Here is a 22,268-nt window from a genome sequence, read left to right as displayed (position 1 = left end):
GCTATTCTTATAATGTAAACTGATACTGGAAAACATTATCACCAACTCGGTCACCTACAGTGTATCACACACAGCCCACTCAAATTCACAGTGTTATCCCAGAAGAGTTTGTCATCAGGCAATCTGTGAGTTCCCTGCAGCGCAGCGCAGATGCCAGCTGAAGTAGCCTTTCAGAGGCGTGAATCCCTGGTACAACTGGGCTGGTGTGGAAGACAGGAACTACCACAGCTTTCCGCCTCTGCGACCCTTCTCCGTTTCAGATGACATGTTTTTCTCAATACTGCGAAGGGCAAGGGAATGTCATTTGGCTCACAGGGGCACTGAACTGGTAGGTCAACCCTGCTTCCAAACTGTTGTGAAGGAAGAGGTGGGGAGAACGCAACAAACAACTTAATCCTTCTGTAAACAAAAAAGCGTGTGTCTATCATCCACAGTTTATATGGATCTAAAGTATTCTGGACACTGTAACTTCAACAAAAGCTGAAGATGTTCAGGCCATGAAAAACAACACTACCATCTTTGTTGAAAAACCTGTATGTACAAAAGGCTGACTGATCATGTAAATGATAAAGTCTTCAGGGAAAAAACCACCAACTTAAATGTTTGAAAATACACACAGCAAAGATTTTTAATGCAAGACCAACTTTTTTTTCTAACACTAATCTCATAGCAAAGAATGTGATGCATCTGACCTTTTTCAAGAAGGGAAAGTAGAGTGTTCTTTTATATTTAAAATATTCAACAGTGGTAGTAGTCGTTTCTGGTAGAGCTCAGTAAGTAGTCATTTTGGGTCTTGCTGAAAGAACTCCTGACGATATTAAGGAGTATGTATCAAACCTGAACATAGCAGAGCCCAGAAAAAAGTGCTTGGGATCCCATTTGCCTCATTCATCAGAAATGTGAGACAAGGTGATGGGAGGAAGAATGGGCTATTCCAGCATTACTTCTAATCACAGGTCTCATCTTGAAGCTCAAGCTTAAAACAACTGTGAAGCATTAGACCGGAGAAAAAGATAACCATAGTTGTTTACTGGGGAAAAAAGTAATTTTGCTTCCTACCTCTACTAAGAGGAAAGAGACAAAAAGAAGGAAAGACCCCAAAGTGGAGTTCTTTAAGACTCCTATGTTTTTGCATTAAGTATGCATATGTACAGCAAGAACTTCAAAAGGTTTTTCTCTTGCCTTTGCAATACCCTCCTACTACTTGATGCTCCTGATAGAAGCTCTATGTTCATGAATCTCCTAGTTTTTCTTCCACCTCAGCTATGTAATTAATGTACAGGAACTTAATAGGATAATCCTGTAGATAATATAGATAAGGATACTACATTTTCAAGAACAAATATTTCTTCCTTCTCTCTCCATTCATCCATAGAGGTATTTGCAATACTACCAATCCCCCCCTTTCTTCTTGTTACCGTCAAGCAAGGCAGACTTCAGAACATTTTCACAGTCACCATTTGTCTATCAAGAACAGGTGGAGAATTTCCCAACATTTGCAATGCCCACCTACAGAACCTATTCAAATTCTCCAGAATCATATTTTAAGACTGAGAAATCTTGCCTCTTTCCAGATCACAGTGAGCGGAGGAGCTCTGGAATCAAGGTGCATCTAAACAAGTAAGCCAACAGCACACTGCTTAAGAGAACTGATACACACATCTTTGACAACTAGTGTATTTTTAAAGATGTGACAAAAATTCAGACTTCTAACAATTCAGATCCAAGATTATCAGTCTAATTATACAATCTGATTTTGCTGTTGGTCATTCTGTTTACCTGCAACCTAGGCTTTTCCTTTGGGATGAGATCTCCGGCTTCAAGGACTCTGCTATATGTGCAGCAACTCAGGTTTGCTACTTTGGATTTTTTTTTATTGTTGTTCTTACAAGTAAGACTGAAGACTTGTAAGACTGAAGGCTTGATATTCCTGCTTCACATTCCAACACACTAGAAAGAAGGAGCTTGTAAACAGACCCCTCTGCCACATGTATCCAAAGTAATGTCAGTACTCTTTTGCCAGATACAAAGTTTTGATTTCTTACACCTTGACTGGTTAATGCCTTCAAAAAAGATGCAGTCTGAAAGTTTTCCACCTCTCCTTTCTCAGCATTTAAGTGCAACAAATTGAGTATGTGGAAAGTCATATGCTCAGGAAAGGCAAGAGACTGGTTATTTATGGCAAGAATTTTGAAGAAAGAAATGCAATACCAAAAGTTTACCTTCATCTTCTAATTCTCTACCAGAATAAACTGGACATTTATTCTCACTATTAAGCTTTCATGTATGTTAGAATCTCAGTGCAATGCTTATAATATAAAATGAGCACTCCTCTGAGAAAAAGATCCAAGCAAAGTTTCAAAGAAATTATGTGACCACCATCCTACTTTGTGTGCCCTCATAGGAGCCTACTCTTGGCTACAGGAAATAAAACAGTGCAAATGAGAACTAAGCACTTCAGTGTCCACTGCTGTGTCTCAGTGGTCCAGATTTTATTGTGATGAGAACACACCATGATCACACAGCGAAAAGTGCAGATTTAAACACAAACAAGTACTATTAAAGATGAATGTTAAATTACGAATTCTTTGGTAACTCGCATGAACTGGCCTGAGTTCACCTCTATGCTATTTCAAATTTAGCTATTCTCAAACAATGGAGTGTGCCAAAATTAGTATTCTGCTAGGCTTACCACCTTAAGATTCTGTGCTGGTATTTTTGAAGCTGGGGGAAGAGTTGAGTCACTGCTCAAATGAGTTCAGGGACAAGGAGCAACAGAGATAGGCAGGAAGAAGGCAATAGCATAGGATGGACCAGGAAATGCTGTGGACATGACAGATCAGAGGTACAAAAAGGAAAGGGGTAGTATGCAGGAATCAAGAAGGCAAGACATAGCAGTCAGGAAAAGGGGGAGGGCAGTGGCCATGATACTCATTCCAATAACTAACATAGTTTGGTAGTTGAAGCTTTACATGCATATTGTATGATTGAAACATAGGAATCACTAGTGTAGGACTTACCAGCATTGATGTCTTAATTTGTAAGACTTTTACAAATTAAATACATACCGATTATCCTGAAGGAAAGCCACTAGAACATGGCATGTCATAAGCATGTCTACTGGAGATACGTGTTATGTCGGCTATCAACAACTCAGTTCTTATTTAAATGATACAACTAAATTTAGAACCTTACTGCATAAAAGATGAATAATCTGAAGTAACACTCAAGTACTTTAATTGCCAGCATAATCTATTCACCCAGATCTCACCAGTTTTAAATGCAACTTTCTTGCCTCCGTATCACCTGTATTACAGGCTACATATTAAACAGCCTGGTTAATACCCCCTCATTTTGCCCCTCCCCACCACTTGTGACTTATTTTCAAACAGGCTGACAAATTATTATAGGAGCAGAAAGTTTTCTATCACCCTGTTTTCTGTAAGGGCAGAAATAGTGGGGAACAGATAAAAGAGACAAAGCAATGGGGCAGAGCTAAGATAGCTTGCTTAAAGTCATATATTCACATACATTGAAGTCACAGAACAGAACATTCTGAAAGAGAATTCAGGTATTGCCTGAGTTAATGTAGAAGGAAAACTTCCGGAAATATGCAAGCATCACATCTGACAAAGGTGAAACTCAAATTTTTTTAAACGTAAATTTACTTTGCTTGCAGTGCTTTTATCATTATTAAAGTCAACTAAAAAAAAAGGTAAAGTTTAATAAAAATAACTGGTTTGTGTATCAACACGAGTTCAGATAACTTTCGCATTTTGTGACAGCTCAGATCCACTTTAAATACTCACCGTACGTAATCTTCCCTTTTTCTTCTTCATCTACTGCTTTAAAAAGATGCGTAACATTAATCTGTGACACACCCATGGCAGTCTTCAGAATATAAGCTAAATCCTCTTCTGTTATAGTTCCATTTTCTGACTGGTACAGCTATGAATCAAGACAGCAAGATAAATCATTGCATAACTGAATGCTAACTCCTATAAACAGCATCACATAACTAATAAGTTTTGCAAAATTAAAATTTGGTATTGGAAATTCTAGTCACTCTCAGATTAAAGTGATCTACTAAGGATTTCTGATTAGTCTGGGTAAAAGATAGCATTGATTATTAGTTCACCTGTGTATGCTTAGAAAGTAAAGCTTGCTATGTGCAGAAAAAACCCCCTATGTTTACAGGTTTAACCACTGGAATTTCAGTGGTATTCAGAGACAAGGCTGTTTAACATGTTTTGCAGATGTGTAACTGAATAATTATTAGTACATTTGAGTTGTGTGTCCAAACTCCAAGAGAGTCTGTGGAATCAGGAGATATATATGAAACATTGCACTTTATCACTGAAAACAAATGACAAAGTGCTTTTCAAGAAGTTGCACATGGCGGAGGACAGCATCTGTATCAAGCCACACATTCGTGAACTGGCTAGATTCTTCAGTGGCTCCCAAAAAACTGTGTGAATATCTTACTGTACACAAACCCAGGACAGAGAAGAAAAGATTAAAAACCCCTCTCTTTCCATTTTTACTAGAACACCGTGAGCAAAATTTCCTCAGCTCAAGACTATTCTTAACCCTTTCAATCACCACTAACAGGATAAACTGAGCCATACCTGCTTCCCCTTGCTGAGTGCTTCACCTTCTTAATACATGCATAGAACTTCTTTGCAGTTCTACAGTTAACTTTATATTTTGCAATTAACCAGGGAACTCAAAATTATGTATTATGAATTGAAGAATAGAACATTTCTATTAAATTTAGGTGCTTCCAAGGGAAAATAACTGTCCAATGTGAGCTTTTCTTCCCCTAAAATGGTAAAGTACATTGCACATTATGCATGACAACAGCTACTTTTTACCGAAATACTCCCCAAAAGCCACTTTCAAGTTTACTTTAGGCTTGTTCATTTTAGTATGAAGACACAAAGCTGACCAAATAGCACCTGACCATTTCTCTATGCCATTATATAGATCAAATAGAGTAAGGGCAGAGGCCTTTCTGCTTTTCTCTCAGAAGTAGCAGCAGGTAACAGTAACAGCAGCTATTAGAGGCAGATTTTCCCAAATGTCTGTAGGAACTAAATATTTTTGTTCCTTCCTCCTTTGTCAAATTTTTTGATATTGGCAAAAGGGTAAGAATGATAGATCTGGACATTAAACATTCACAGGAGCCTCATTTCTTTAACAAAACACAGTTAAGAGAGTAATACACATATACTGAAGACCTTGAAAACAACTACTCAGAAAATAAGGCTGCCAAGTAGTACTATGCAACTGAATGTTCTCAATTCCACTCATTCACTAATGAAGACAGCATCAAGATTTAGCACTTTCCAGTTTCAGTAACACTGAAGGCACTAAAGAGTTCAAGGAAAAGGGAATAGATGATACAGGATGCAGCAGTTTGTGTGTTGAAATAGAAATATTAAAGGAATTAACAAGCAATAATTCAAGGCGTCAGACAAACCCACAGGAATGGCAAGCATTAAAGCATTGCTGCTGTCACTTTCCCAAAAAGCCTGCATTAACATCTATGCTGATGCTACCCCTGAGGACAGAACAAGATCTGGAGCACTTTTGGGAGGCATACAGTCTGGGCAGAGACTGCATGACAAACACAGAAATGTGCTTAAGTTTAAGAGGGAAGAAAATCTTAACAAGAAGATAAAAGGGGATAAAAAAACAACACCAAGCTAAAACCAAAACTCTATAAAGACGTAGGAAAAGTTTTAAAATATTTTACTAACTTGAAAAATGAAATTTGATTGAAACACTATAAAAAGTAGTAAGCATAACTCATTTGCCTTTAGTTTAGAGAAATCTATACAAAGGACTTCAGGTTTTTAGCACATGTTTCAATGTGTTGAAAGGGATTCTACCAGAGTTCCACAGAGAACAATTCCAAACTGCAAACTTCCATAATTATACATAAACTTGCAGTGCATTCCCTCTGAACATGACCTCTTAATCTAATGTTCCATTATTGTTATTTAAAATGTAATTAAGTATTAAAAGGGCATGTGAAACAAGCTTCTGTTAAGTCTAATGGCAGTATTAATATCTTCTAATGGTAAGTAAACTACATAAAGGCAGAAAATGCTGCTTACCTGAAATGCCAACTGAATTGTTTCCAGAGTTTTGGATGGCTTGCAGACAACTGACAGAGCAATGACAAATTCCCGGATGTCAATTATGCCTTCTTCATTCTGTGAAGGAAAACCTCACCTCAAAATACTGCAATTTGTCTGAAGGTTCATAAATAACCAACAGTTGCTTAAAGATGCAGAATATTCAGAAAGATCATTTACATAACGGTTACATATGCCACTGCAAAGAAGTCTCACTGAAATGGAATTACATCAGGGCGAGAACTTAGGTCACCAAAGCTCTACAGGACCTTTTCAGAGTCTCAGTCAGAAATGATAATCCAAATCTTTTTGGAAGACAGTGCTGCTACTGTCACCCTTCACTTGCATATTTAAGATTTTTACATTAAACCATCTGAATTACCAGGTAGAAATTAGAATTGGAGAACCACAGGGCAAAGTAGCCTAATTTAAGCCCTAAACGCATGACATCTGTTCTTTGGTCTAAGGGAGAACCCTGTGCACATATCCACCTCCTGGTCCGATCAGCACCTCATCCAGGCAAATAATAGTCATTTCCCCATTCTGACTGATTGCCTGATGAATGAAGAACTGGCGCATCTACCAAGTTCCTAGGTCCTTCAGGTTTCAGGCACTCTAGAAGAACAAGTGATTTATTTACAAGGTTAAGTGAAATATCAGCTAATAGGCATTGCATTCAGTTGCAACAAGCAGCAGCAAAGGCTTCTTCCTCTCCACATTTTGCATCTAAAAAGAAAATCAGTTTTGTCAGCTGATGCTCCTTTTAACTTCTACCTCAATGAATGCTTTATTTAGTTGATAACAGGTGCTCTTACCTTGCTGACAAGGAAATGCAGTACGCAAATACTGCGGTGAAGTGCTCAAAAACACTGGCCCAAATCAGACCTCAGTGAACTCAACTGAAACTGAATTAGGCTAAAGCAAAGTTTATTTTAAGTAGTACAATTTTTAAACATGATGTTGCTTCTTACCTCATCAAAAAGTGAAAACATACTTTCTAATGTGTGTGAAACTGGAAATTCCAGATATGCTGAAAATTCTTTAAGATCAATCTTTTCTTTTTTCATTTTCATGGCACTTGCAGCATATTTACCAAGATCATCTTCAAGTGTTTCTGGCTTCAGCCTAGAAAGAGTATTATTTTTGCACATTTTAAAAATAAACCCAGTTTTAACAATACAAAATTCAATATACCAAATGAAACAGTGGATGATATTTCTGTAAAACATTACAAAATCTAGAATCATAATTACTAAGCAGCTTTATTATGAAATAATGTATTAATAATGTAATTTTAAGGCTCAAATTAGCTCTTGAACTGTATAAGAAATTACTGCAAGGGCTTAGGAACTCTAGTCTTAAACTTCTGTCCTTTATTCTACCTTGATCACTGCTTATAAGCCGTTCAACATGGACAAGAAACACCATCTAGAACTAGCTAATAAATACCAGGCATGAGGAAGTAGGTGGGATTTAGGTCACCTGAATATGGCTGTATTATAGGACAGTAACATAAACCAATTAAGCTTCCAAATTTACTAATGTCTCTGAACAGGAAGGACCCGATGCATCTTGCCTACAAGAAATCAGGGATTACATAATAGTGATTATACTGCTAATCCTGTTTGCCAGTCCCCATTCTTCACACTCAGTCTGGAGCCGGACACCGTTATGAGGTGACCCAAACAAAGTTGTAGGAGTTAATACAGCTACGGAAATTTCCTCAATCCTTTCGATTACAAAACCAGATTCTGACTGACGAATGAATGGCAGAGATCTACTGCATGGTACTGCAGTATGACTGCTGGTTCTTTTTGTTTGGGGTTTTTTGGGTTTTTTATTGCCATCCTCCCCACCCTTAACTCAAGCTTCCTGTTTTTGTTTTGTGAAACAAAGTCTTACTACAAATATGATAAATGGTGCTCTTAGTATGTGGGGAAAAGGAAATTCCCTCCCTACTACAACAGCAACGAAATCTTGACCAGCAGGTTTCCTCTGAACTGATTTAGAGTAATGTGGACATCCAAGCATTCCAGTCTGAAGACAAAAGAAGCCAATATAATCTTTTGCAGTATTATTCCGCAGTTGCCTTGTTTGCTGTTTGCTGCTGCAGACAAGGAAAAGCAGTTATTTACAGAACTCACAGGCTCACTCCAGAATTGTTACCAGACTGCAGCTGGGACTCGTCAGCAGCTTCCTCTCAGTGACAAGAATGAATAAAATACTTTATATCAGCATTCTCAGGAGCTTCTGAGAAAAGATAAGAGCATTTCTGATAGGAATATTATCTGATATGTCAGCTCCAAACCATGATCACTTCTTGAAATGAGCCTTCCTGAAAATTACTGCTTTTAAGTAAAAACACAGCTACGACTACCATGCTGTCTGCCATTACTTAAATGACTTATCAAAGTTGTACTAACTAACGGCAAGCATCCGTGCAGGATCAAGGCTTTAGAATACATAACATCATTTGCTGCTGTGGTGGTATTTTGCTTCATTTTTTAGGCCAATGTGCACTAGAGAGAACCAAAAGGCATTCCAAGTCCCTGAAGATGGAAAGGACATTTTTCAAGATTACCAGCTCTGAACACTAAATCCTTCACAGCAGACTTCACAAGGAAAACCAGATCCCTGAAGGTAGGGTATTTTCAGCATAATTACCAATATTTTTAGCCAGTGAGACGTCTTACCTCCTTAAAGCTGGTTTTAGCTATATTTGACTACTTGAAAACAAACTCCTTTCTTGCACTCTGAGAACCTGCCAAAAACCTTCTAGTGTCTCTCAGAGCTGGAAGTTACTTAAGAACAGCTGGATCTTGTAGCTAGTTACTGTAAACTGCAAGCTCAGAGAAACATGCCCTAAGCCAGAAAAGCACAATACATTCAGTTCTATGTATGTTACTGTATTTCCGTGCTACTTCTTGTCATAATGGAGAACGGATACTGAACAGCTGCAAAACTGACCTTCCAAATACTCTGGAAAACCCTGCCTTGATCCACAGGGCAGGGACTATCATTGTTGGTATTTGCTATGTTATGCCTGATCTGTGACCACCTCCTGTAACGGACAGTACTGATCTTATCATGAATGCAGATGGACAACATCCTCCAGAGGCTTATTCTTGTTACAGATCTCTGAACACTCAGGCTCAGGAAAACAAAGGAAGTAGTTAAGGATCCAAAAAGAATCCCAAAATAAATTGCTGCCCATTGTTAAAGATAAAAAGACCGAGATCAGACTTAATTATACTGTATTAACATTTTCTGAAGAATATATCTGAAGAAGTCTTCCATAAGACACAAAAATCAAACAAGATTCAATGTCTAGAACATGGTAATCCAGTCAAAGTAGACAATCACTTTAAACAGTGGGGTAATTAATTGTGAAATAAATAATTAAATGAAGCAAAAGATTTACAATGTATGAAAGCTACAATAAAGACTACATAGAGCTTAGTGATCAGCATATTGTTCAGACACAGATTACCAGGCTCAACAGAAGCATAACTGCTTGAGGACTAACAAACAAAGAATCTAAGATGAGGCTATGATCAACTGATCTCATCAGTACAGCAGTCATTTTACCACAGGGCTCAGCAGGAGGCAGCTGAGTTTCAGCCAGCTGTGACCCAGCAGCTGTACAGCTGTGTTAACAGAGCCCAGGATCTTAATTAGACAAAGCATGAGAACTTGCTGCTGTGGCTGCACAGCTTCCGGATTTGATCGCATCCAGCTGAGCACAGAGCAAGCAAATTTTACAGATAATGTTAATGAATCCTGTAGATACACAATGTGAACAGAAATAACTCTCCAACATAGCAAACTGAGGTATAACTTGATTTCAAAGAACCTAAAACAAAAACAAGTCTGGATTTGCCTTACCAAAGAAATCTTGCATTTAAAACTGGATGTTACCTTGAAGGTATGTTATTGCTCAAAAAAAAGTATTAAGACTGGATGCGAAATCCATTGGATAAAATTTACTGTTTGTTATTTAGGGATGTGAATGGATGATCTTAATGCCTCCCTGGCCTCAAAACCTTTGAATAGACAGTAAAATGACTGCATCACCATCAAACATGCATTAGAGATGAAGTCATATTACAATCTTCATCTAATCATGCCAGGAAAGTAACATCATGATAGCCCTCTTACTGGCACATATCCAAATCAAGACAGGGTAATATTTTACCAACACACAATTACTCAAACCAGACAGAGAGATTTTGGGTTGCGGGAAACCTCACTCACAAATGCACGCAATTTTTTTGGAGGCCAAAACAAAAACCCAGAAAAGCATAATTTGAAAGAACAGCTTTAAATTGAGCAAACAGAAGCCAGACAATTTAACAAGAGGATTAAACTGAATCCCGGGATTATCAACTGCATAAGAGGAGACATGGGGGTTTGGGCTGTTTGGGTTTTTTTGTTTGCTTTTTTTCTTAGTACTGTAAGTTCAGAGCCTTTGGAACAAAGCAAGAATCCTTCCCCTAGAAGTCTCTCCTATTCTACTCTAAGTCTTATCAGATGAAGGTCCTGACAGCAAATTACTATATGCTTGTCACCTGAATGATTAATATATGCTGTCCTACATTCCTTATTCTCCAATAGATCTTTCTCTTTTTTTTCCCATTTATGTACACAAGCTGGAAAACGAAAGAAAAATTGATGAAAGGAAATAAAGTACAGAATGGAGCCATGAAACTATGCTCGATACTTTCAGGTGAGAAGACAAAAAATGGAAAAGGGTGTTTGTATATTAAAGAAGTTAATAGGATGAGGCTGTAAATTTAATTAGTGGAGAAAGAGGAGAAAAGTTGGAAAATAGCAGCAACAAGATCTACTATTTGGTTTATGCAAAGTTTTCACTGTTTGTTGAAGCTCTTCTGAAAGGTAAAGCCAGAGGGAACTGATGCTATGAGAAGAGAGGAGCCATGCTGCACACACTAACTAACAGTTTCATTAGAAAGTCCATTTAGCAGTAACCTGCTCAGAAGATCAACCCCTGCTTTGTGCTTCTTGGGAAAGGGTGACCCCTCTGCCCTCACTGTTACAACGTTACTCCAGTGACAGGACTGGTCTGGCAGCACTGCTCTCTTTTCATAGTGTCACAGGAAAGGGCAACTAACTGAACTGTATCAAATATTAGGAATCCCACAGTACTCCAGACACTCTTCAGGAGGTGTCTTTTAGATTTGTTCAGGAATGAACACTTCAGACACACTCCGCTCACTTGATAGACTGTGGAAATACAAATTTTATGACCTATTCTACTCATGAGGATCTAGAGGTGGCGCTTGTAAGTGGAGTTCAGTGTTGGTTTAATTTTGTATTAGTGTTTCCCTGATTGTAATAGAAAAACATTCCATATATATCCATAATGCAATATTGTTATATGAAGGGAAAACCATACAAACATAGATATATAGTAAAGATGCATCTTACATATAAATATTGTATATGCTCACCCAAGGCTTCTTACAAGTTTCGCAAATTCTAAAAGACATGTGTCCGAAGGCAGACGAAGTTGTCCTTCAGCCAAAGCTAACTGACAGTCTTCAAATGTATAGTCTGTCACTGAAATTCCCAATGCCCTTGAACAAACCAAAGAAACACGGTAAGCAAGGTAAGCTAAGAAAACTGAGCAGAATCATCACTTTTCTTTTTTTAAAGCAAGAAATCCTGTAATAATTATGCTCTTTAATCTGAAGAACCATAAGGAAGAGCCCATAAAAGAAGGTTCACATACAAAGAATGAAATACGGTACTCTACCCATTGCAGAATATCTATTTCTGCTTTACAAGTACATGAAAATATAAAAGAACACATGGGAAAAAATAGGCAGTGCACAGACTTTCAAATTCATTAATATTTTCATAGAAGCAAACAACAAGGGTTTCAAAATTATTAGTCTGGAACAAAAAAATACATATTTATTAGTAAATATTTAAATTATTATTACGCTAACATTAATAAATCAATAATCACCTGAGCAGAACAGCTATTCCCTTCAGGTAATACTAGAATTAAACAATAGGCAAAATTTCTCTATAAAGAATGGCTAGAACATAAAGTATAAAAGCAAGTAAAGTTAAACTCCAAGCAAACACAGGTTATTTTAAAGTGTATGACATAAGACAGGTAGAAGAAAAAAAACTCTGAAGTTCTCATATGCCAAACAATTAAGCACTCATTTTTCCTTTTCTTCTAGTTTGATGCTCTTTATTAATAGCAGCACCAAAAGATACTTCAAGGAAGTATCTGATACTGTAGTTGCATTGTATTTACTGCACCAAAGTTGAAAGATAATTCAGTTTGGAAGAGGCCTTTAAGAATTCAGTGTATAACATAAGATGCAATTTAGAAAACAAGCACTGCTCCATGTGAGTTACTCATCTACCACGTTTTCCATTATACTTGATTATACTTATATTAGTGTGGAACATTATCTCCTTTACGCAGCCTTTTCTAGTTTGATGAAGTCTTCACAAAATTTCTTTTCTTGATTTACCTTCATTCTTTTTATCTACAGGTTTTCAATCTTACTACAACCGCATTTTTCATCTGCAATATTAATATACAGTAACAGCAAGATTGATACAAAGCCCTGAATGGCACATTAATTTTGACTTTGATGAAAACCCTGCATTCAATTTTACACTTTATTATGGACATTTTGACCTGTCATGGCAGTTACCTTTCATGCAATAACTACTTAATTTCTGTTAAGTAGTCTCTTTCCCAGAACCTTATTATAAGGCCTTTGAATGTCAATGTAAACAACATAAGCCAGTTCTCTTTTATCCACCAAGTAATTGTCAAACTTCAGGAATTCTAATACACATTAAAACATGCACTTCACATTAAAGCTACTGATTAAGGTTTCTCTCTTCTCTCTAAGGTTGAGAAAGTAAAATATGCAGGAAGAACAGCTCAGTAATATATATGCAAGCCCAAAAGTACCACATATGTTAAATAATTAGATCACAGAATCATAGAATGGTTTGGATTGGAAGGGACCTTAAAGATCATCTAGTTCCAACCCCCCTACCAAGGGCAGGGACACCTTCCACTAGACCAGGTTGCTCAAAGTCCCGTCCAACCTGGCCTTGAGCACTGCCACTGCTATTTTTTATAAGCTATTTATGAATAAACCAAGGACATACAGTATAGTGATTTTGGATGAACAGCCTCTCCCTTGCAAGAAGAAACAACAAACAAGAAGGAACAAACAGAAAAAGCCAACTAAACCAAAAAGAGACAGGTACATAGAAAAGGCATCTTAAAAACCGGCAGACTGCTGAAGGCTAGATTGCCTCATACAGGTGATCCTAAGCAATTAAATTCAGTTCCTCCAAATTTTTCACTTATTTATCTGTTCCTGTTTCACAACTCTAGTCCTCCTATAGAGTGTCCTAGTAGTATTTGCTAATCTTAACGGAATGGACAAGATACTCTTGTGATGCCGTATTTCATCCCATAGATTTATGATTAACATAGTAATGAATGTTCTGTAAAACTGTCGTGGTTTAAACCCAGCCAGTAACACAGCACCACACAGCCGCTCACTCACATCCTCCTTCCTCTCCCAGGGTGGGATGTGGAGGAGAATTGGAAGAACGTAAAGCCCATGGGTTGAGACAAGAACAGTTTAATAACTAAAGTAAAAGATAGTGATAACAGAAAGAATACCAACAATAACAATAATGATAATAATAGGCAAAAAAAAAGGAAGAAATGAAAGTTTAGAAAACACAAGTGATGCACAATACCATTGCTCACCACCCACCGACCGATACCCAGCCTGACCTGAGCAGTGATTGGTCCCTTCTGGGTAACTCCCCCAGTTTATATACTGGGCATGATGTGCTGTGGTGTGGAATACCCCTTTGGCTAGTTTGGGTCAGGTGTCCTGTCTCTGCTCCCTCCCGGCTTCTTGTGCCCCTCCTCACTGGCAGAGCAGGAGAGACTGAAAAGTCCTTGATCAGGGTAAGCATTACTTAGCAACAACTAAAACATTGGTGTGTTATCAGCATTGTTCTCAGACTAAAGCCAAAACACAGCACTGCAGCAGCTACTAGGAAGAAAAATAACTGTTACAGCTGAAACCAGAACAAAAATCCAGATGAACTCCCGCATGCTGCAGGGATTTAAATCCATTTCCAAGTTCCACCTGACTTAGAGATCAGGTATTACAGGTGTTGTCAATATTATGTAATATGGTGTTCAATATAGCATTGTATCATGCAATATGACATCACTGATTTTGTGTTGTATAATACCAAATTTCCTTGGAAAAAGAAAGAGGGCTGGATGAATCAAGGAGCATCTATCCTGCCAGTTTAGATTACTTCCTATTCCCTTCTTTGGTACTCTGTGCGGACTAGATCATCCTTATAAACTTCCCTGTGAACTGTCAGTCAAGTAGCTGAACTCTGAGGGCAGCAAGGACACACTATAAGCTGTTCCACCCACAGTGGCTTAAAGAACGTGGTAATAACTGAAGATCTTGTCCAGTCAGGCACATTTCATCAGATTTCATCAGATCTTAAGGCACACAACAGAAATACAGGAACTTACAGGTGATCAGCTGAAGCCTAGGGCAACTACAGAGAAAAGGGGAAGCTAGTTAAAAATATATTAAAAAAAGAAACTGAAAGGGTAAAGTGTTCATTTGTGGTACAAAAGGACACACAGTATTAGGGAATCAGGAGAAGTGACAAGACACTTAGCAAACACTCTGAAAGGACAAAAAAAAAATCCAGTACGTCTCAGCAGGTGATTAAAGGTAGCAATTAGAATAAAAGAACTCCCTTTTTTAACCGAACCCCACATGTTCTCTCAAGGAAAACAGACAAGACAGACAAGTTAAAACATAACCATAAGGTGGCAAGGCAAAGCAAGAAACAGTAACTTGTTAAAACTAAAAGCTAGAAGCTTTTCAAACACATCAAAAGAAAGATGACTAAGAAAGATTAGGCCTCTCGACCTAGGGGTGAGGGTAGAAGCCTGACTGACTGCCGAGAACCAACGCCAGGTCTAAATAACTTCTCCAAAATAATGGTCCCCAAACACGTTGAAGGAGCCTAGCCAAAGAGGAATTAACAACAAACAAACAAATCCCAACAACAACGAACAATCAAACTCAAACTTACAATACAGAACAAATTCTAAACAAAAACAGGCATCATCTTAAACTCAGCCAAACCATAAGGGGAAAAAGGAACCTGCATTTTTTTATAGCTGTGTGCACCCCTTCCACAATGAGATGTATTTGGACCAGACTAAGTGCTTATCAGTACAGAAAAATTCCCACTACAATTAACGTCTGCCTGCATGCATGCCCGGTGTCATACACAAAATAGGTTTGAGAAGGTTAAAAGCATCTTCCCTTGCTCACCGTTGGCAAATTTCCAGCCTTTGGATTTCCAAAAAAAGCAAAATAAATTGAAACAGTGTGTTTCTATACACATCCAGACTTTCAAAATCCCCAAAGAAGGGGGAGAAAACTTTTCCTCACAGTATAGTGCAGTCATAGGATCAACCAAGGCTAGATAAATTAGAGTTCAAGGGGCTCTTCAGTTCAGGAGATAAATCACAAGCTGTATAGGGCCACCAGTTTAACACAAAATGACCTTGATTTCAGCTCAGAATATTGAAGAAACTGAAGCTGGGGAACATGTGAAGTTCATTATTTGTGCTAAGACTTGTTAATTTTTCAATTTCTTGGAATAAAGACTGGCATACTAGAATTCACAGTAAAGCCTGGGTGCAACTGCAACCAACTTATCTCAAGGGCAATCTTTCTCTATCTCAATTCAACTGCTAGAGAAAAAAAAAAAAATTCAATTTGAGATGCAAATTGCAAGTGCAACCTAACGTTTTTAATAAACTAGGAATATAACAGCTTTTCCCGTATCTTCATTTAGAAGCACTTTTTTCCTCTTCATACTGCTCCTGCTTTCACAGTTAACCCAAGCCTAACCTTTTTAATGCTCAGCAATTTCATATGGGTAGATGTGCATATCTGTCTTGACACAGCTTGAGACTTTTTCCCCTCCCTACCTTCCCTGAAATGCTGGCTATTTACCTTTCATGGTATCACACAACGTGAAATTCCAAAGTCAGGAAGTCACTTCAAAAAAATAAAACCAAACCAAAACCAAAACAAAAACCCAAAAGCCTTCCTTGCAAACCAAATCTGTTACACACAATAGTTGTACTTGTTATAGCCTGACTTCTCACACCAAGCAACTCCCTACGTCTAACACTTGTGCCGTCGTAATATAAAAATAAATGATCAACGTTCTCATTTTCTGCATACCAATCTACTACGCATGCAAGATTCTGAACATAAACCAGAATGTAACTGCTGTAATACTATGCAAAGTGAGAGAAAATAGTACAGGCAATATTGTGACATTCTGAATCTATGCTTCAACAAAAACATTTTCAAAATGTTTTACACTGTTAATTAGCAGATCTGTAAACTAATCTAGAAAATATTCCACAGGCTACTCACAAAAAAACCCCACCTTTAAATCGGCTGTAACCTTTACAGGGTGCAGAACACATGAAAAGGATATCAAACTTGGTAATCTACTTCACTATCAGATGTTTTGGAAAAAGACATGGTGGAGGGCCACAAGGATGATACAGGGGCTGAAGCACCTGCTGTATGAAGACAGGCTGAGAAAATTTAGGCTGTTCAGCCTGGAGAAGAGAAGGCTGCGTGGAGACCTCATAGCAGCCTTCCAGTATCTGAAGGGGGCCTATAAGGATGCTGGAGAGGGACTCTTCCTTAGGGACTGTAGTGGTAGGACAAGGGGTAATGGGTTTAAACTTAAACAGGGGAAGTTCAGGATAGATATAAGGAAGAAGTTCTTTACTGTGAGCATGGTGAGGCACTGGAATGGGTTGCCCAAAGAAGTGGTAAATGCTCCATCCCTGGCAGTGTTCAAGGCCAGGTTGGACAGAGCCTTGGGCGACATGGTCTAGTGTGAGGTGTCCCTGCCCATGGCAGCGGGGTTGGAACCAGATGATCTTGAGGTCCTTTCCAACCCTAAATATTGTGTGATTCTATGACAAATAACCAAAGCTTCTAGTAGTCATCTGTATAGCAACTTCCTGAACCAGAAAATATTTGTACCACTGTATTTTAGAATCATTGATAGAATCATTGATCAAATTTTTTACAATATATCCCATCTATGATTAATTCATCTTATGCATCTGGTAGTGAATGCTACAATTATGTACATGTTTTCAAGGGTATTTCCATTTACTTTCAGCTGATCTACTGCTAAGTGTTTTCTCTTTCCTTACTATGCATTTCTAGAACATCATTATTTCACTGACCTTTACAACAACCCTCCACTTTTTCTTTTCAGTTTCTTTTCTTTTTTTTTCCCAAAGCTGAAGAGCTTTCAGCTATTTAGTTTTGGAAAGCCAGGATAAATAGCCCCTTTACTCTCCCTGAATTACTTCTACATTCTCCAAGCAAATGAAGGTCCAGTCCTAGGAGTCTGGAGTTCACATCAAGAATACAGTTTCTCTTGATAATTTAATTTTCAGTCAGAAAAAGAAACTGTTAACAGCTACATTTATCCATTGTGTTAAGAAAATGGATTCTGTAATGTTGGTCTTGTAGGCCTGTACATCACAAATCTTCAAGGGATGAAAAATGAAGAAAGTTCTTTGTGTTGTCAGCATTCAGTACTCTAATTCAAACCAGACTATTGCAAAATAGTACTTAACTTTAAAAAATTATTTCTTCCTTGAGAGAATAAACTTACCAAGAAGCTGCACAGAGTTAACCCTGTTTAGTAACTATGCTTGCCTAACTGTCACAGCCTTCACAGAAACAAAGACTGCACAATGTGGTTCTCATCTCTATTTCTGTATATGGCCTGAAACTTAAACAAATGGATGCTTGTTAAGTCCAGCACTTCAGTAATTCCACTTATACTGATCCTCACGCCTTTGATGGTATGACCAAAATGACCAGAAAGTGTCTTGAATTCCAAAGCACAGCAGTTTTTCCAAAGTTAAATCTAACTGGCCACCAAAAATACAACAAATAGCCATGAGACAGACCAGTAAGCTACTAAAAATCCACATTCTCAAGGCTATTCTTCAGCAACTGGCATTACCATGTCACATAGAGTGGCCAAGATCACATTCTGATACTGTCAAAGCCTGCAAGAAAAAAGACCTGATTTTGACTAAAGAGAAGATGACAGAAGATAAAATGGACACAGGAGACTATCTGTAATATCTTTTGCCTTCACCAGCATGCTGGAAAAAAAGGATTCATTTTTCAAAAGCAAAAACATAGTGTTCATATGTCAAACGGATAAGAGCTACTGCTTTAGCAGTATGACATGCTCCAGCAAGGGGAACTGATCTTGGCAAGGACTTGACAGAGAAAACATAAGACAGATGTTTTCAAGTTCCATGTCTAACACACTGCACTTTAATTGATTTGAGCATATACTGTAAATATAAAAGCATGTATTTAAATGTTTGTGTAAATGGACAAGAAAAGCAAAGTTATTGGAAAAATGCAAACCAAACTATGACATTCTGGTATTTCTACAGGAAGTCTGCCTTTCTGGGCTTACCACAAAAAAAACTTCAAAGCTCCTGCCTAGTCTTGTGTATGTAGTTAGTTATGCTGAGTTCTAACACCAGAAAGAGCAGAGAAATGAAATGCTCAAATCAGGAATGCTGACAGAACTTCAGCTGAGGTGCTTACGGTTTTGAAAAACAAAGGGGCAAAGGCATCCAGTTTCCATCAGGTTCCAGTCTAATAATCTGAAACATGCACTAAAAAAATTGAACAAAGTGGCAATATTGTAACTGTATTTTTTTCTGAACTGTACCATCTAAACCATATTCTTCCCCATTTTGAATATAGTCTCTAAGAGAAACTAAAACAAAAGGAAAACAAACTGTGTTTATATGTTAATAAGTGACCAATAGGCCTGTGCATAATTACCTAAGCAGCTTACCTCTAATTATGGGTGAGGTTACTTTAGACTTGCACAAAAAAGCCTGCAGTGCAGATATTCACAATTAGCTGCTTGCACTACCACTAGCTTATTTGTGTACAAAATGAATAGTGCTAAGCACATGCAACTAACTAAAAGCTGAGCAACTGACATACTCCTTTTAAATATATTTGATCTCTAATGGATAGTAAGGTAACAAACTAACAAATTTTGTTTTGCAAAATGGAAGAATTACCTACTTTCTCTTTAAAAAGGAAAAAAAATATGAAGAGTGACTTATATAACTTATAACTTATTACTAGCTGAGGATAGTAAAATTGCCAAGAGGCAAAAAAAAGCTGTCATATGCAATAAATACATTAGAAAACAATTAAGATTACATGTCTTATGAAGAAAATTAAGTACTTTCCAATGCTTTAACAGTGGTAGAGATGTTTCCTTTATCACTGAGAAATTTTTAGAAATAAATACTTGTGATGGCAAGGTCAGATCATTTGTTCCTCCTAATTCTAGAAAAGCTGAGATTGAAGCCCCAAGTCTTCACACTGACAAATTTATAGCAGTACTGTAGTTCCATTAAATCTTAACTAGAAAATACATAGAAGAAACAGTAAGTGCTGAAATTAATAAACCAATCAAAATAATCCCTATTTAATCCCATCATTGTAAAATGATAATAGCTCACACACAGGAAGACCAAAATGTTGATTTTGCAATTGTAAGTAAAATTTACAAAAGTGAGCCAATATAATATTTATCTACATGGCATGACTTACTAGCATGATGGTTTCAGAAATTTATTACAGAAAAAGAACAAAGTGAATTAAAACTCAAGATATCACCAAATTTTATGTGTTTTAAAGAGAGAACCTGAATGGACTATTGCCATATTTAAAAGCACTCAACATTTTCAGTGATTTGAAAGTGACTCAACACAATTCTTGATAGCATGCTGTGGATGAGATGGACATCAACTGAACAAAGTAGTAATCAGAACAGGGCCAGAAAGACTGAACAAGACAGACTCACTCAAACAAAATAGGTTGTATGAGAAAATCAAATGCAGAGTATATTGATAGGAAGTAGGGGGCCATACTTTAAACAGCAGATTAACCTCATCTGCACATACCTTCTGCACAGAAAAAGAAAATGATCCAAAGGATGACAAGCCTTGAGTAACTACTCAGTAGCAGTGGCTATCCTGCATGAGTAATTCCAGTTGCGATTACACAGATAATCCCCAAAACAGAAGAAACAGTGAGCTGAGTGGCAGTAACAAGACTGCACACGATTCTAATTTTTCAACTGAGTAAGTATCTGTCAGCGAGAAAAAATGTTGAAGATCACAGACATTAACACACTGGTAATTGTATAGGTGAGATTAAGAAACCCTTTTAGAAACAAACTGGATTTTTATAGATGCTGTAAAGCTTTTAAGGCTTGGATCTTGTTCATCCTCCAGAAGGACTGCAATGAAAGGTATCACTACGGGGTAGCACTGCAGGAAGCAAACAGCCATAGTTGCAACTGAAAGGTCTGCAGAAGTTGTGAGCAGCTGCGTTCATTTTCTGCGACCTCATCACCTCCACCTGTGGCTGCCCACAGAGAAGCTAAACAAATAAGGCTGACCTAAAAATTGTCCATAGAGTCAACAAGCAGAAGCAGCATAAGAATCAGACATCCTGTGCTTTATTCAATACTTAATAGAACCTGTTCATGAGAGAGGATTATGAAGGCAAAGAGATTTCAGGAGTTGAAATCATACCAATTGCTGCACTCAGCAAGTTCTATCAACTCTCCTTGAAGTCAGGGGCAAGACACAAGGTTTTCCACTGGTTCTAGACTCACGAATACATTATTATCTGTGACTGCCACCTGTGCTGTTATAAAATATCCAGTAGGATTAGACTCTTACTCCAGAAGAATATGATTGGGAGAAAGAGGAAAGCAGACATCTAAACAGATCCTGAAGTGACCTCTTGATACCAAAATGGTACATTGCCACGAGTCCAATCTTCCAAAAAAGACAAATCTAACAGAAGCAGTAACACTGTCCTTTATTCAGCAATGCACATAGTGCAATGCTAGCACCAAATAGCACCTGAGGTGCTAGAATTGCAACTGCTACAGCTCCAGAACAGTCTGACAGCATCTGAGCTGGCATCTCCTGTACCAAGAGCCACATGAACTAACTGGGAGAGTCTGGAGAACTGCCACTAGAAGTAAGCATCTCGAAGTGGTCAGAAGTAACTAAATTTCTGCTATGTTGGTGCTATTTTAACTGGTCTACAGTAATCCACAATATCCATCTTCTACATTTTAACTTCTGAACTTTGATATACAAACACATTTATCTTCCTTTCACATCAACACAGCATCTACAGCCCTTCTTCATCTCAAAGCAAGCCATATTTGCTACCCCCTACCCTGACAGTCCTCTCTTTAGACCTGCATCCCATTTCTGTTACCCCAAATGCCTGATTCTTCAGAGGTGGGAGGGAGAAACAGATGAGGAAAATCATGTCTTCTCCTAGCACATAGAAGGGAAGGTTTTCAACATGCTGGTTGTTGTAAACTTCTGTAGGCTTTCAAAATTTCTCCTTATACCACACAATCCATGTCATCTGACTGGATTAGGATTCAGAATGAAGGTTTAAGGACCCAAAGTCTGAGGACAACACTATTATGTAGTGCCAGCTGACTGTCTTAAATTAACTATAAAAGTCCTTGAGGCCACTGCAACCCTAGGACACAACCCTAGGACAGGTGAATTTACAGAAATGCTTTTTTTTTTTTCTTTTATGAGAAATGTCCTTTTGTACAATGGATCAAGCATTGATCTATTGTTATATTATAGGCTCAACATCCTTACGGAAACTCACAGAGCTGAGTTGTGCTTATAAACTGGAGAAGTACTATCAGTTCCTGTCTACAAACTGGCCTTTGGTTGAAACTGGTAACTCAGAAATGGAAGAGTAGTTACACAGAGGAAATCAAGATTTCACAAACTGTTTCAAAATTAGGATTAGAAAGATTCATATATCCTTCAGGAGTTATTAACGATCATAGACCTGAGGGTTCTCTGTAAACACTCAAAAGAGCATCTAC

General features: G+C 37.8%; 1 protein-coding gene across 4 annotated transcripts in view; it reads right to left on the bottom strand.

Annotated features, from left to right (window-relative positions):
- LPCAT1 (lysophosphatidylcholine acyltransferase 1) overlaps positions 1-22,268 on the bottom strand; it is an 81,140-nt gene that overhangs the window by 24,262 nt on the left and 34,610 nt on the right. For all 4 annotated transcript variants that reach the window (XR_003995123.1, XM_030512632.1, XM_030512621.1 and 1 more), the window contains exons 10-13: positions 11,615-11,740; positions 7,115-7,268; positions 6,123-6,221; positions 3,810-3,948 (exon numbers count right to left, since the gene is read on the bottom strand). Coding sequence is in view for 3 of the 4 variants with exons in the window: in XM_030512632.1 (XP_030368492.1) it covers positions 3,810-3,948; positions 6,123-6,221; positions 7,115-7,268; positions 11,615-11,740 (518 nt within the window). In the remaining variant the exon portion in view is untranslated. The remainder of the gene's footprint in view (positions 1-3,809; positions 3,949-6,122; positions 6,222-7,114; positions 7,269-11,614; positions 11,741-22,268) is intronic.

Source organism: Strigops habroptila, chromosome 1 (genome assembly GCF_004027225.2).
Source record: "Strigops habroptila isolate Jane chromosome 1, bStrHab1.2.pri, whole genome shotgun sequence".
NCBI lineage: Eukaryota > Metazoa > Chordata > Aves > Psittaciformes > Psittacidae > Strigops > Strigops habroptila.
Note: the sequence above shows the minus strand (reverse complement) of the source record. Positions and strands in the feature narration are given on the sequence as shown.